The sequence below is a fragment of the Salarias fasciatus genome, chromosome 10 (genome assembly GCF_902148845.1).
Source record: "Salarias fasciatus chromosome 10, fSalaFa1.1, whole genome shotgun sequence".
Lineage (NCBI taxonomy): Eukaryota > Metazoa > Chordata > Actinopteri > Blenniiformes > Blenniidae > Salarias > Salarias fasciatus.
Genome location: NC_043754.1, coordinates 23,148,619 through 23,165,598, shown reverse-complemented (window position 1 = coordinate 23,165,598; position 16,980 = coordinate 23,148,619). Strand labels below are relative to the sequence as shown.

General features: G+C 46.5%; 1 protein-coding gene and 1 long non-coding RNA gene across 2 annotated transcripts in view; both read right to left on the bottom strand.

Moving 5' to 3' along the window:
* LOC115394987 (ribonuclease inhibitor-like) overlaps nucleotides 1–164 on the bottom strand; it is a gene marked incomplete at its 5' end in the record, with an annotated part of 43,332 nt that extends 43,168 nt beyond the window's left edge. Inside the window, one exon of the mRNA XM_030100328.1 lies at nucleotides 67–164. Within this exon, the coding sequence (XP_029956188.1) occupies nucleotides 67–164 (98 nt within the window). The remainder of the gene's footprint in view (nucleotides 1–66) is intronic.
* A 1,077-nt stretch (nucleotides 165–1,241) lies between these two features.
* On the bottom strand, nucleotides 1,242–15,453 carry LOC115395836 (uncharacterized). The gene is made up of 3 exons (XR_003932318.1): nucleotides 15,412–15,453; nucleotides 1,450–1,562; nucleotides 1,242–1,286 (listed from the first exon to the last, which is right to left on the bottom strand). It is a non-coding gene; the product is annotated as an uncharacterized LOC115395836 (long non-coding RNA).
* Between the last annotated feature and the right edge of the window lie 1,527 nt (nucleotides 15,454–16,980).

Sequence of the window (16,980 nt, the reverse complement as noted above, 5' to 3'; positions counted from 1 at the left end):
ACATCCAGACCACACTGCTCCAGGTCTTCTTGGTAGAACAGGATGTTTCCTTTGTCCAGATGTTCCAAGGCCATCCTGCCCAGCTTCAGAAGAATCTCCCTGTCAGCCTCCGTCAGCTCCTGTGGACCCGTCTCAGGTCCTTCATGGTACTTGAGCTTCTTCCTGTGTGTCTGAACCAGCACAAAGTGGGAGTACATGTCAGTCAGGGTCTGGGGCAGCTCTCCTCTCTGCTCGCTGCTCAACATGTGCTCCAGAACTGTAGCAGTGATCCAGCAGAAGACTGGGATTCCACACATGATGTGGAGGCTCCTGGAGGTCTGCATGTGGGAGATGATTCTGCTGCTCAGCTCCTCATCACTCAGCCTCCTCCTGAAGTACTCCTCCTTCTGGGCGTCAGTGAAGCCTCGCACTTCTGTCAGTCTGTCCACACATGTTGGAGGGATCTGATGGGCCGCCGCCGGTCGGGAAGTAATCCAGATCCGAGCCGAGGGCAGCAGATTCCCCCGGATGAGGTTAGTGAGCAGCTCGCTGACTGAAGACTGCTGGGAGACGTCAAGCAGCCGCCGGCTGCTGCTGAAGTCCAGAGAAAGTCTGCTTTCATCCAGGCCGTCAAAGATGAAGAGCAGCTTGCAGACGGCCAGCTCCTCTGCCGTCAGCTTCTGGAGCGTGGGATGGAAAACAGCCAGCAGCGAGAGGAGGCTGTACGCCCGCTCTCCCAGCAGGTTCAGCTCCCTGAAGGAGAGCACCACCAGCACACTGACATCCTGGTTCTCCAGGCCCTCGGCCCAGTCCAGACTGAACTTGAGCACCGAGAAGGTTTTTCCGCTGCCGGCCACGCCGCTGGTCACAACCACTCGGATGTGTGTGTGCTGCTGGGCCGAGGCTTTGAAGATGTCCTGACACCTGATGACAGTGTGGTGGAGGCTCTCCTTCCTGGAAGCTGTCTCCAGCTGCTGCAGCTCAGGTTCCCTCTGAAGCTCCTCACTGAGTCCCTCTGTGATGTGGAGCTCAGTGTAGATCCTGTTGAGGAGGCTTCCTCCTCCTGCTTCATCACTTCCTTCAGTCACACGTTCACATCTCCTCCTCACACTCTTCTTATGTTCTTCTAGAAGCTGCTGCAGACCCACACCTGCTCAGAGACAACAACAACAATCACACTGCACACAAACAACAAGCTTTCATGTCTCTACAACACAACAACAAGTCCCAGTTCCTCAGCAGGCACATGTCCACTCTTACTTCTGGATCCTTCTGGCTGCTCCTCACAGATATCAGTCCTCCTCTTTCTGTGGAAACCAAGCAACATTTACTCTGAGCAACACAACACACAGCAGAGACACAAAGATCTTCAACTTTCACACTGCTTCACAATACTGCAGCTGAATCTGAAAGTGAGCTCAACATCTCTCACTCTGCTTTGGAAGAAATCAAAGAAAAACACTTTCTTACTTTGTGTCTGAAGGTCCAGGTTCATCACTGAAGTCTGGTGGAAGACTGTTGGACCAGTCACTCTTCAGAGACAACCTGCTGGAACCTGAAGACTCTGCTGTGTGTCTGAGCTGCTGATGTCTACACACACACACACACACACACACACACACACACACACACACACACACACACACACACACACACACACACACACACACACACAAAGTGTTTGGTAAACACAGCTCATGTTAATGTGGATCAATAACTGTTTTTGCTTCATGTCTGTGCTGTAGCAATACAACATCCACCCCCATCACCACCACCATCAGGTCAGTCACAGTGAATCAATCAGAAAATCTTCTTTTCAACGTATCTGGTGGTTCGGTCAATCTACTTTGTCACTTTTCCCACTTTGAGAATTAAATTCAGCAGTGTCTCCATTCTTACTGAGTCAAAGTCGATCATCACACATTGAACTGTTTCAGCTGTAGTACAGAAAATTTCCTGCCAAAACCCAGTCAATACATGCATTGGATGAAATGAAAGAGAAACACTTTCTTACTCTGAGTCTGAAGGTCCAGGCTCACCACTGAAGTGTAATGACAGACGTTTGGACCGGTTACTCTTCAGAGACAACCTGAGAGTGAAATAAGACGATTCAGAAACAGCTTTCATGGTTCAGTCAGTTCACTGGAAACACAGCATGACAGAGGTCAAAGGTCACATCCACACAGCTCAAAGAGATGACTGTCATCTTGAGGAACTTTTGCCTTGCTTCTTCCTTCATACGTTATCCCGCACTGCAAATCCTGTGGAAGCCTCTGTAGTTTTTTTTTTTTTTTTTTTTTTTTTTAATGTGGCTAGCACACAACATTTAGTGTGGAGAGGGCTGGCTTGAAAACGCTGGTGGACATGACGGCATGGATTTTTGAGGAAGTGATTCTTCGTGCTTGCAGTGAATACCCAACCCAGTCTTATGGCAATTCGTGCTCTGAGCCGCGTAAATTACCATATTGGCCCGAATATAAGACGATGTTTTTTCCAGAAATTGCATCCTCAAAAGTGGGGTCGTGTTATAACCGCGGACTTACGGTAGATGGTCAGTACCCATCCGCGCCGCTAGATGGAGCCAAAGTATCACTGACCAGAGAGCGAGTGGACCGATGAAATCAGATGAAATGATCTGATGAAAAATGGCGGATCATCTGGAACAAAGGGGCTGAACGCTGGACAACTGAGCAAACAACAGAGGCGAAGTTATGATACCAACTTTAAACTGATGGTGATCAACGCAGCAGAGTCATCAAACAACTGCCAAGCCGCCAGGAGATCTGGTGGAGCAGAGCCTCGTTCTTATTGGAGAGCACAGAAAAAAATTCCTACAGATGCTAACACTATGAGAAAAGCTTTCCATGGTCCCAAGAGCGACGCTTCAGAGAGACTGATAGAAGGATGAGTGAATATGTCTCTGAAAAACGGAAAGACGGAATGCCCACCACCAGAGCCTGATTCAGCTGAAGGCACTGGAAAGTTATTTACATCATTTATGGAGTTTGGACCCCTTGTGGCTTCTTATTTGTTGCTTATTGTTTCTTATTTTGAGAAAGAGAATATATTTTTTACTCAATGCTGTAGTAATATTTTTTAATTTTATATCTCGTGAAATGTTATCTCAGTTGTGAGTTTATAATAATTGCATAATGAAAAGTTGTTTTATGAGTGACCTTGTTGTCTTCAGCATTTACTTTTTTCACTAAATGATCTTTGAAAAATAGAGGTCGTGTTATAATCGGAGTCGTCTTATATTCGGGCCAATACGGTAATATATTGAATCGCGTCCAGGAGCACGATTTGCACAGTTTTTTAGTGTCCCATGCCTCTCTTTTTAAGCTAAGAGTCACCTAGCCACGCCCCCTCACGGTTAAATGAGGCATATAATATTGTTTCTTTTGTCCAGACACTCAGATAATAGCCAGTTTTACTGTTATTGCCCTGTCTGCACTGAAGGTAACTTTAAAGATGAGTGCACCCACACTGCTGAACAGGAACATTCTGGAAACACTGCGATCATATCCATTCAAATATAAAATCTGAGAAAAAAATTCATCCACTTCCTGTATGGTCGAAATACATATTGGCGATCTACGTGCTTACATTCTCAGTTTAAAGGAGCATAGCCCAGTTTTAAAGATTAAATTATCAATTATTCACACCCACACACGTTTTCACCTTTGCCTGATGGGCAGCAAGAGCTATTTCTGCAAGATCGCAGTCGCTCCTATTTTCCTGTGCAAGGCACGGAAGGCACAGCAATATGAGTGATTCGGGTACGAATCGCTCTGAGCCTGACGTAATGCGCACTCCCGCTGGCCTGATATCCTTAAGTTTCGTTTTGTCCACCATTACTCCACCAGATGCTTAGCAGCAACAACTGAGCAGTACTGAGGATGGAGATTCCAAAAAAGAAAGAAAAGACCGGCTTCTAGCACTGCCACAACTCCAGCACAGACCCCACCAGGCAAAAGAAACTCAAATTTTTCTCGAGCGCTACTTAAAGAGCGAGGAAGGAGTTCCCCTCTTCTGTGCATGTACATGGGCGCAAGCCACATACGCGAGCGTTTCACTAAGCTACAGTTACGCCCAAGGCCTGCAGGGGTCGGTGTTTCGCATAAAACGAGAAAACTGCTTAATGCACCTTTAAATGTCTTTAATAGTGACTAAAGCGACAAGGTGAGTTTGACCGGGGACGAACGGACATGCAACACAGGGTGCGGCCACGACTGGCTGCCGAAAGCTCAGCCACAGGTGGCCGGCTGCTCCGCTGCTCACAGGCGCCTGCTTCCTGTGTCGGGCGGTTGCTCGTAAAGTAGCTTCCATTGGCTGGGCTATGCAGCCACGTGCCGTGCTCCCCGGTTGGGAGACTGGAGGACAAATTGTGTGATTATGGTGACTGACAGGTTAGAGGTGGATAATGTGCCTGAAGCTTCATGTTTGCCGTTCTGTTTGAACAGACGAGCTTAGCAAGCAGGGGTTGTTTGCTCATGTGACCGGTCTGCAAAGAATTGTGGGAATCATAGTGAAAAACACACGGGTGGTCCGATATGCACAATAACCCGCTGCGAGCGTCTCATATGCACATCTGTTCGGCAGGTGTATGTACCAGATCATCCGGGATTCCACATCTGCCTTAACCTGACACGCCAGATGGACAGTTTCATATGTCCGCCACGGAAATATTTCACAAGTCCATCTGGGTAGCCGCTCTTCCGATTTGATTTCAGAGGCGGGACCTTCAAAACAATCCGTAGTTGACGAGTGGACGACCGTTCCAACCAAAGAAGAAGCAGATTGGATGACCGTTCTGATTGACACGCGACACACTCACCACAGACTAATCCGCATCAAGCCACGGTGTGACGTAGCTTACGTGCGCTGCTGCTGAGAAGCAGGAGACGTCGTTTCCTGACAAAAAGACTTTAAGTGATGTTCTGTGCTCCTCTTTCAAAGAAGAAATTGAGTCGCTTTCTTATAAAACTGCAGATATTGCCGTGTCCACGGAGATCGCTTAGCATGCCGCCATTGTTTTCAAACTTTCATGCGCTTCCCGCTGTCGTCATGTTTTCTCGTCACTTCCGCTCCTCCTGCAGCTCCCGCCTCTTTCCCCTGATTGGGCCGGCAAAATTTTAACCCGGTGAAATCACTGGTCTATGGAGCGCTACAAGATGGGATCTGCAGGATTTAGGAATTGAATCAGGCAGGCCCATCTGCTATGCTAGGTTACATCTGCCTGGGGTCCTGTGCCAAAATCACCTTATAGACTGTCAGTTGACAAAAACCCTTTGATTTGGAGAGCTGGATTTTCGGTATCGCAAGAACACAAGATCTCGCAGGAATTGCAACATCTAGCAGCCACAAGGTTGCTGGCAAATCACAGAAATAAATCCAGAGCAATGTACTTCTTCACATTCAATTCATAAGACACGCATCACACTTCACCAGTAGTACATGTTCAGCTGTTCATATCATTTATTGGCGTTCATAAACTCAGAAACGTAACCCTATACTTTCAAACCCTAGAAAAAACAACAAAGTCATAACCCGTTCAATGGATTTGCATCATGACGCTATTGGGAGTTGTACTTCTGTCTTCAAAATATCTGTTTTACCTAAATAAATAAGTGAAATTGCCCGCAAGAATTGATGGTTTTGATAGCAGGGCTCTTAGACCCATCGAGAACCTCAGGTGCAGGGTTTCCCCTAGAAAACTCGCTAAGCCTGGTGGTTGGACTACTGGAGAAGCCCACCGTGTTTATGTGCAAAAAAAAAAACAAAAAAAAAATTAAAATTTGACAGAAAATTTGAAATTATTACTATTTTGTGTTATTGTAAGCATTCATTAACATTACTTAATTGCAGAGTCTTGCAAGAAGGCGCAATCTTAATATAAAGTTTTAATAAACTCAAATGAATGGAATCCTCCAGACTGATGAAGCATGTTGTCCGTGGCTGGTTCATGAAACGGAAGCAATGCAATTCCACCGTTTGGACAGTGAATCATTTTGAGGATATGACACTAACCATTTTGGATTAAATCCACTAGTTCGATGTTTACCATCGCGGCTCGCAGAAGGCTGCTCTGACGACATGCTAACATCCATGCTAACTAGCACCGGCTCTGCCTCATCATCGAGCCGCGGCTCGGTCGACTCACCATGGATGCACCCCCCCTGGCCTGAGGGTGAACAAGCGGCCTCATCGTCTCCTCCTGTGCTCCTCTGACTTCGGAAAAAGAAAGTGTCCAACGTTTTTGACCCTTTCTCCTTTACATGTCGCGATAAAGTTGTAAGCATGCAGACAGGTAAAGACAGGCAGTGGTAGGCGTCAGGTGATGAAAATACACCTCACCTTTGACCCCCTATGTGTTCACGTATTGACCATAAGATATCGCCATTGCACCTTCAACTGTATCACCAGCTATGACTAAAAGCTCTATAGACCGTCTTTGGTATTGCTGTTTTGGTGCATAAAAAAACATATTTACAATAAATAAACCAGCAACGCTTAGCCTGGCGAGGGGGCAAGAAAAGCCTGGTGGCCCACCAGGCCTATAAAGCACTGAGGGAAACCCTGAGGTGGCGCCAGCGAGTTTCCAATGAAGTGCTTAGAGCCCGCACAGGCCAGCCCCAAGCATCCTCCTTGGTCACACAATCCTGCACCCGCTGGTTCGGCCATGTCCTTCGTCTACCCCAAGAACATCCGACACGAGCCATTCTCCAGTTTGACCCGAAGGCTGCAGGCTGGAGATGACCATGAGGGAAGCCCTGGACCCGATGGGTCAATGTCATTGTGGGAGACCCCAACAACACGGAGTTGCTGTGGAGGATGCAGAGCAGGTGGCACAAGATGGCCAGCACTGAAAATACCTGGTTCATCTGGTCGGCTCAATGCACTGGGACGGGATACCCTGACTAGGCTGCATAGGTGAAATGTAGTTTTCACCACATATCGTGATGCCCACTGCTGGTGGTAATATCAGGTCACACCTGACAGGATAGTGAAGTTAAAGAGTTTTGTACTTTATAACAGTTGGTCCCATGATTCTAGCATTTTTCATTGTCAAAATAGAAGCTTTAAAAGAAGCACCAAAGTTCAAAGGTCAACATTTCTGAGCAAATTCAAAAGTCCAGTCTGGACTAATCTTACTCTTCAGATCAAGTCCTTTACAGTGACTTATCATGCTTAGTTCTATGACACATTTACAATTCTCCCTTCTCTGGACGCAGGCTTGGTTAACATGAGATTACAGTCAAGTCGGCACAAATCCAAGTTGGCATTGACCAACTCGGCACCACCCCCGGGATACAGTCAAGTCGGCACATAGTGAAGTCGGCCCCACGCAAACTCACAGCAGGGGGGGGGCTCTCGATTGGCCGATTTGTTCGATGTCGACTTGACTGTAAGCTGCTTACCAACTTGGCCAAAAGCGTCTTTTCTTTATGACGATTTGCACAGTTTTTTCGTGCCGGCTGTGCCCATGTGGCAGGCAAGCGGGTGGGCGGACGGACGGATGGACGGCTGGGCTGTGCAGCTGCGTGCACGCGCTGTGCTCCCTGTTTGGGAGACTGGAGGACAAACTGTGCGATTATGGTGACTGACAGGTTAGAGGTGGATAATGTGCCCGAAGCTTCATGTTTGCCATTCTGTTTGAACCAACTGGCTTAGCTACGGCAGTGCAGCGGCTGTCTGGTCATGTGACTGGTCCCCAGGGCATTATGGGAATCGTAGTGCAAACAACATGGGTGGTCTGATATACCCAATAACCTGCTGCGTGCGTCTCATATGCACATCTGTTCGACAGGTGTACGTACCAGATCATCCGGGATTCCACATCTGTCTGGGACCCTGCGCCAAAATCATCTTATAGACTGTCAATTGACAAAAACCCATTGATTTAGAGAGCAGGATTGTCTGTATCGCAAGAACACTAGATCTCGTGAGAATTGCAACATCTAGCAGTCACACTATTGCTGGCAAATCACAGAAATAAATCCAGAGCAATGTACTTCTTCACATTCAATTCATAAGACACGCATCACACTTTACCAATAGTACATGTTCAGCTGTTCATATCATTTATTGGCATTCATAAACTCAGAAACGTAACCCTATATTTTTAAACCCCAGTAAAAACAACAAAGTCATAACCCGTTCAATGGATTTGCATCATGCTGCTATTGGGAGTTGTAGTTCTGTCTTCAAAATACCCCTTTTCCATAAAAAGAAGAGTTAAATATACAAAATGAGTACATTTAGGGGTTTAGAGTGATGAGGAACATGCTCCTTTGGATTATTTTTTCAAATCAAATGAAACTGATATAGATAGGTGAAATTCAGTTTTTACCACATTTCATAATGCCCCCTGCTGGTGATAATATCAAGTCAAACTTGACAAGAGCTTTGTATAACAGTTTGTCCCATGATTCTAGCATTTTTCATTGTCAAAATAGAAACTTTAAAAGAAGCATCAAAGTCAAAGCATCAGAGTCAATATCTCTGAGCAGGAGCAAATTCAAATTTCCTATTCTGGGCCCAAGTGTTGTGTCAGGTGTACATTTCAGGGAGACATGTGAGGCTCAACTGTGTAGATTTTAAGAAGAGACCCAAAATAACAACAAAGGGTTCTAGTAAGTGCTAACGAAGTTCTCAATGAAGAATTTGACCACTATATTTAAGATAAATTCAGTTCAGTCACATTTCATCTTGTTGAGCCTCACGTCTCCCTGAAATGTACATGTCAAACAAGCCTGCGTCCACAGGAAGGAAAATTAAAATGTGTCACAGGACTAAGCACGATACAAAAGGACTGTAAAGGACTTGATCAGGGGAGTAACATTATGCCAGACCACTGTCATCCTGGAACTCTGGGCTTGTTCTCTGATCAGTGCTTTCCTTGTCTGACCTGTAAGTTTAGTAGGACAGTAGTGTTTTGGTAGCTTTGCAAACTGAAAAGTGGGATGTGCAATATTATTCACCCCCTTTTCACGTAGTGGCTTCAGAAGTTGTGTGATGGCTTCCTCAATAATCCAATGTTGACCTAATGAGTAAATAGAGTCCACCTGAGTGCAATTCAATCTCAGAACAAATGTAGCTGGTCTGTAATGGTCCCAATGGTCTGTAAGAGAAATGAATGCAAAAGGACAGTAGTGTTTTGGTAGTTTGGTAATGCCGACTTAGATTTGTGCTGACTTGACTGTATCTTATTGACATGTACGTGTAAGGGTGAAATATGCTGCTTGTTCACGAACGTTCACAGACGCACGCACGCACGCACACACACACACACACACACACACAAAACAGCACACATCAGAAGATGTCAGTTGACTCTGTAGTGGCAGGAACAAACACTGAGCGACAGACTGAAGAGAAGAGAGACTCTGCAGGAGCAGATGACGTCTCTTACCTGTCCACACCTGATGTGCAATCCTCTTCATCCACACCAGACATCTTCAGTCACTGAGAGAGAAAGCAGCAACACAAACACACACACACACACACACACACACACACACACACACACACACACACACACACATACGACTGATTTCAGGAAAAGCTCTTTTTGTGATTTTTATGGCAGATATTGTAATTTAGGTTTGATTCACAATATTTCTTCAAATAAGTATTCAGATCAATATTCACCATGCAGAGGAACAGAAAATCACATCAATCAGCTCCCCTTGCCTGGACCTCAACCTTCCCCTGGGGCCCCAGGCGCCCCTCGACCCCAGTGTGACTGTCCTCAGTGGCCCCCAGCCACATGGCCCCACCAGCACGGGGACCGGCCCACATCCCAGAAGGCCCAAGGGCTCTGTGGCGATGTGCGTGAGACACCACACCTGTCTGGAAACACGGACTGAGGAGTCGAAAGCACACGAGTCAGACGGCAAAGGTGAAACCCAGCGCTGTCATTACAGTAAGGGCCGGGGCTGTGGTGGGACCCTGAAGCCCCCTGGGGCCACCTGCAGTGCACACATGAAGACACAGGCTCCTACATGGCATGTAGCACCACCAGAAAGAGGAAGTGGACAGTATCAAGAAGACTTGCCAATGGATGAAAAATGCTGGACTGACAGACAACATGCTGACAGGAACCATGGCAGCAGAAGAAAATACACAGAGGAAAGAGTCTATCATAGTTGGTCTGATGAGCATTTTATGGCATGCAAATACAGCAGTGTGCAGTTGTGAAAGTTGATCTTAACTGTCAACCTTTCTGTCAACATGCAGCTAAAGTGTGAACACAGTCTCAATATTTGATGATTGTGTGTTTGTTTATCTGCTTACTGTGGACTTTCAACCTGCTGTGTTAGAAAGCACTAATTTTATTGTTTTATTTCAACAGGCGTGTCTCATGGGTCTCTCCTTGGGTTGGGGCTGGTGGCCGGGCCTTTGCCCATGGGGCCCGACCGGGCTCAACCCGAAAGGGCAATCTGGGCCCACCCTCTGGCAGACCCACCACTCACCTAGGGAACCATAGGGGTCGGGTGCAGTGTGGAGCCTGAGCATGTGAGAGAAGTTCTGAGGTATCGGCTAGATATTGTCAGGCTTACCTCCACACATAGCCTGGGCTCTGGAACCCAATCTCTCAAGAAGGGCTGGACTCTAAACTTCTCTGGCGTTGCCCATGCTGAGAGGCAGCGGGCTGGTATGGGTTTGCTTATAGCCCCACAGCTCAGCCGCCATATGTTGGAGTTCACCCCAGTGAACGAGAGGGTTGCATCTCTGTGCCTTCGGGTCAGGGATAAGTGCCTCACTGTTGTCTGAGGTCATGGGTCAAACAGCAGTGCAGAGTACCCACCTTTCGTGCAGTCCCTGGGAGGGGTGCTGGACAGTGCTCCATCTGGGGACTCCATTGTTCTACTGGGGGACTTTAACGCCCAGCGACATTGGGACGCACGATCTCCCTGATCTGAACCCGAGTGGTGTTCTGTTATTGGACTTCTGTGCTAGTCACAGTTTGTCCATAACAAACACCATGTTCCAGCACAGGGGTGTTCATAAGTGCATTTGACACCAGGACACCCTAGGTCAGAGGTCGATAATCGACTTTGTTGTCATGTCATCTGACCTCGGACCATGTGTCTTGGATATTCGGGTGAAGAGAGGAGCAGAGCTCTCGACCGATCACCACCTGGTGATGAGTTGGATTCGCTGGTGGGGGAGGAAACCGGACAGGCTTGGTAGACCAAATCTTGTTGTGAGGGTCTGCTTGGAACGTCTGGCGGAACCCTCTGTCAGCATGATTTTCAACTCCCACCTCCGGGAGAGCTTCTCCCAGATCCTGAGGGAGGATGGGAACATTGAGTCCAAGTGGACCATGTTCTCCACCTCCATTGTCGAAGCAGCTGCTCGGAGCTGTGGCAGTAAGGTCTCCAGTGCCTGCCGTGACAGCAATCCCCGAACCCAGTGGTGGACACTGGAAGTAAGGTTTGCCGTCAAGCTGAAGAAGGAGTCCTATCGAGCCTTGTTGGCTCGTGGGATTCCAGAGGCAGCTGAGAGGTACCAGCAGGCCAAACGAACTGCAGTCTGAGTGGTTGTGGAGGCAAAAACTCGGGTCTAGGAGGAGTTCTGGGGGGACATGGAGGAGGACTACTGGTCAGCCTCAAAGAAGTTCTGGTAAACCATCTGGCACCTTAGGAGGGGAAAGCAGGTCAACACTGTTTACAGTGGAGGTGGGGAGCTGCTGACCTCAACTGGGGATATTATAGGACGGTAGAAGGAATACTTCGAGAACCTCCTCAATCCCGTCGCCGCGTCTTCCGTGGAGGAAGCAGAGGCTGAGGTCCCAGAGGTCGACTCGTCCATTACCCAAGCTGAAGTCACCGAGGTGGTTGGTAAGCTCCTCCGTAGCAAGGCACCAGGGTGGATGAGATTCACCCTGAGTACCTCAAGTCTCCGGATGTTCAGGGACTGTCTTGATTGACAAGTCTCTGCAACATCAGGTGGCAGTGGGGCCAGTGCCTCTGGATTGGCAGACTGGGGTGGTGGTCCCCCTTTGGTAAAAAGGGGGACGGAGGATGTGCTCCAACTATAGGGGGATCACACTCCTCAGCCTCCCTGGGAAAGTCTACTCCAGGGCACTGGAGAGGAGGATTCGACCAATAGTCGAACCTCGGATCTAGGAGGAACAATGCGGTTTTCGTCCTGGCTGCGAAACACTGTTTTTTTGTTTTTTTTTTTTCACAAAATGATCTTTGAAAAATAGGGGTCGTGTTATAATCGGAGTCGTCTTATATTCGGGCCAATACGGTAATTTAAATAGACAATTAAGACAGACAGTGAGTTGGTGAGTGGGTGAGTGGGTGATGATTGCACATGAGAGGAGACACTGACACAAAAAATGTTTGCTATTTTGCCATGGCCATATCTGACGTCCGAACCCCGAATCATCACAGGTTCACAGCCTCTATGTGCTGCAGCGCATTAAAATTGACTCAAGAGGCAAAACAGTTGTGATAATGCCGGGAAGCACAATTGTGCAACGAATTTCCACTACATTTTTATGTTAAGTTTTTTTTTGTTTTTTTTTTTAAGGTGTTTCTGCAATGTTGAGACACTATGAATTATGACAACGCACCTTCAAGTCGGACCACTTTTTTTCACTTCAGCAGTAGTGGCCCGATGGCGCTGGCACCTGCTCCCACTCAACGTGTCTCCGTTTGTCCCTCCACTGCTGTATCCTCCGAAAAGGACAGAAGACCGGCTCTCCACCTCATCAATAAGGGACCCGCAGCATCACCACAAACCTCCACACAGTGGCAGATCCATCTCACCTGCCGGCCGACACTTGTGTTCTGCGCCAGCGGCGAGATGCTGATCGCCCTTGAAAAGGAAAAGCTGCATTGTACTCTGAGCATGCTGAATGTGCGATTAAATTGCAAATGCCATGATTATATGCACACTTTTGCTCGTTTGGCTGATCAAAAAGTGTTTTTCTATCTTTTTCATTAGTTTCTTTATGTTTGGAATAAGATTTAAAATGTTGCTTTTTTTTTATTTTAGTGCCTCAACCGCAACCCGCCCGACTGTAATTAAAATCTTAATTTTTCGACACGTCATCCGTCCGATCCGGGGTTATCTGCAGGCTCCACGCTGCGCCGCACCCTCTAATATACCCAAATTTCATTCATGACTTCATTTGCATACCCATATATGGCTCCAAGGGGTGGAGTTGGGGCGGGATTGTGGGTTGGGTTGGCCACTGTCACGTTCTCCGCAGGATTTAAAACCATGACTTGGAAATTGCGAACAGCTGTGCGATGGACTTTTTTTTGGCTTCAAAATTTTTTTTGCGGACAGAAGTTTGCGTTGCGTTCCCACGCATGATTATTGTCAGATTTTCCTGCAGAGTTTCATAGGTAAGGCCCCTGTACAGTCAGCTTTTCTTGCTTGCTCTTCATTTCCGCCCTGGCCGTCCACCTGCTGATCTGAACCCAGAACATTGCTCAGGAGGCCTAGCTCTGATCTGCAGCGTGCTCTGGAGGATCCCCACACCTCTCTGCACCTCGGACTAGTTCTTGATTTGTGTTTTTAATAGACTTTGTATTCATTTCTGCTTTTGTTTGCATCTGTGCCTGAGCCGTCGAGCTGCACCATGACAAAACTAGAATTTGGCACTCAGAGAGCGCAGACCTCCGCCACAGGTGAAATCAGTCACCAACAACAATAAGAACACCATAATATAATAAAACAACACTGTGATCGGGGGTGTGATCGGAGCGGAGCGCTGCGGTGTGCAGTGCAGCGTGCGGCGCACATGCCGCACAGGCCTCCTGTCGGCGGGCCTGCCCAACTATGTGAAAGACTGCCCTATCTCTCAATGATAAAGAATCCTTTAAAAGATTCCTGGATCCAGACAGATCCGGATCATCACCAAAATTTAATGGATTCTAAGTTAGCCCAAGACCCACCTTTCCACAAAGTTTCATTGCAATCCGTCCATAACTTTTTCTGTAATGTTGCTAACAAATAAAACCCAACAAACCAACAAGCCAACGTGATTCCATAACCTCCTTGGCGGAGGTAAACATGGCGTTTCAATTCCAGTTGTACTTCCAAACTGTTTAAAGAGTCATTAAGTTTAACAGGCCAGCTTGGAGCTTGGGCACATTTGTGGCCCACATACCTTTTGTTTTTGTTTGACACCTCTGTTTGTACCAATGAAACCTGCTCACAAAGACATTAGTTTAACAAACACAAACATCTCCACTTCCTCAGGATGTCTCTCTTCTGTTCCTCTGAAAAGCAGCTCCTTGACATTTTGAGAACAGATTAGAGTTGCAGCTGCTCCAAAGTCTTTCTATCAGATCTTCTATTATCTCTGTCTATCTTTGAGCGTCAAAGAAGCGCTCATCAGGAGCCTGTTGGGGAACACATCACATGTTGGTCTCACAGCACTGACACTGTACAAGAAGGGCCAGAGTGGCTCCACCTTCTGAGGAAACTGAGGTCCTTCGGAGGGAGCAGACCTCTGATCAGGACCTTTTATGACTCTGTGGTAGCTTCTGCTATCCACTATGCCGCTACCTGCTGGGCCCCAGGTAGCACAGAGCAGGAGAGGAAGAGACTCAACCAGCTGATTGGGAGGACCATCTCTGTCCTGGGCTGTCCACTGGACTCTGTGTAGGATGTAGGTGAGAGGAGGATGTTGGCCAAGCTCACATCCAGTATAGACAACAGCTCTCAGCCACAGCACCAGACGGGAGAGGAGCTCAGCAGTTCCTTCAGTGGCCGACTGAGACACCCTCAGTGCAGGAAAGAGCAGGTCCTTCATCCCCACCGCTGTCAGACTGTACAACTCCACTGTGTAGAATATGAGCAATAACTCTGGACATCATAATATCCGGCAGTCATTCCCACTTTACAACCCTCATAAGAAATCATTGACACTTTATAACCACTCACTCTGCTGCACACAAACATATTTGTACATAGAGTATTTATTATAGTTCTTTTTATATTTTAAGATTTATGTTGTACATAGATTTTTTTGTTTTTTTTAGTTTTCTATTTCTTCCTTAAGGTTTGCATTATTACTTATTTTGATTTTGATTTGCACCTTTAATCATTTTTTGCACCAGCCTGTGTGTTCTTTGAGCCTCTGTGGCAGTAAATTTCTCTGTGGTGAGATAAATTAAGTGTATTCTATTCAACTCTGTCCCACAAAGTACTGGAGCAATCTGAGAAAAGCCTCCATCAGTTTCAAAGGAAATTGAAGATTGACTTGAGAAAGAAGACAGACGTCAGTCAGAGACATCAGTCCTCTTCTTGTCTCTGTGGACACCAAGCAACATTTACTCTGAGCAACACAACACCAACTCTCACACTGCTTCTGAATCCTGGAGCTGAATCTGAAAGTGAGCTCAACATCTCTCACTCTGCTTTGAAGGAAATCAAAGGAAACAAAGAGTTTCTTACTTTGTGTCTGAAGGTCCAGGTTCAACACTGAAGTCTAGAAGACTCTGGACTGGTCACTCTTCAGAGACAGCCTGCTGGATCCTGAAGACTCTGTTATGTGTCTGCACACACACACACACACACACACACACACACACACACGCTCAGTCTTGTATTTCTATCCTTGTGGGGACCGTCCATTGACTCCCATTCATGTCTAGCCCCTAACCCTGACCCTTACCCTAACCCTAACCCACACCACAATAAAGCCTAACCCTAAAGAAATGTTTTTGCACTTTTACTTTTTTCAGTAACAACAACATGGTGAAGAAAACACTGTTTCTCCTACTTAGGACCGGAAAAAGGTCCCCACAAGGCACGTCGTTTCACGTTTTGCTATCCTTGTGGGGACATTTGGCCCCAACAAGGATAGAAATACGAGAACACACACACACACACACACACACACACACACACACACACACACACACACACACACACACACACACACTGTTAGTAGATGAAACATGACAAAAAATAATCTAATAAAATATAAACATTAGAAGTGAGTGAACAAAACATTAGACCTGCTCTCTGTCTTTTATATCGGGACTCAGTAACAGTATCTTTCTTTCTCTCTTTCATTTTTTTCTCACGCTACGTTTTCTTCACTTTCTCACTCAACATTATTTTATGTTCCTGAACAAGAAATCGGTGAGGTGTAAAACTACTGTCACTAAAACCTGTTTAATGCTATAATTATACTTCTGACGGAGTTTCAGGTTTGAACCAAACCAAACAGAAAATTCAGAAACAGTGTCCTTTGTCTTTTGTTCACAATTCAATAAACTGTTTCAACAGAAATCAGAAATAACTGAAAAAAAAAGTCCCATTCAAAGGGGTTTCGTGAAAAACAGGAAAAACCCTTTTTAAAATAGTTTTTCATCATCATGGCCATATTTCTCTCTCAATGTTATTATATTATTCATCAAAATGCAGCTGCAGGTCTTCAGCTCCAAATAAGGGCCTCTGTTGTCTGTATAATCTGAAAATGGTTTTGTTTTAAAGAAGCACCATTTTTCCTCCCAAAGACTTTCATTCAATTTGAGTCGTCTCTGTGACAACACCTGCACCTGCAGTGTCACTGGCACTTCATTTCATTACATATTCTCTCTCTCTTTCTCTCTCCATCTCAACATGTCTCTTTGCTGTTGCTTTTTGTGTAGATTGTGTTGATGGACTCTGCAGAAGCAGCTGATGTTTCTTACCTGTCCACACACTCTGATCTGTCCTCTTCATCCACATCACTCAGCATCAGGCAGCTGGGAGAGAACAGGACAACCTGTTCAACAGTTCAACAGACATCCAAAGAGACAAAACTCAGTCACATTTTGACATTAGAAGACAAAGTTGGACCAACATGCACCCAGTTCTGCTTCTCTGACACAGAGGACTGTCAGCTGCACTCTGGACTTCTTGGTTTCCTGGTTGGACTCTTGGACCTGGATCACCTGAGCACAGCTGCTCCTCCTCCCTCATGTTTCAGTGATAATGACAACAGATTAACAGCATTTACATAAAGAATTCAAG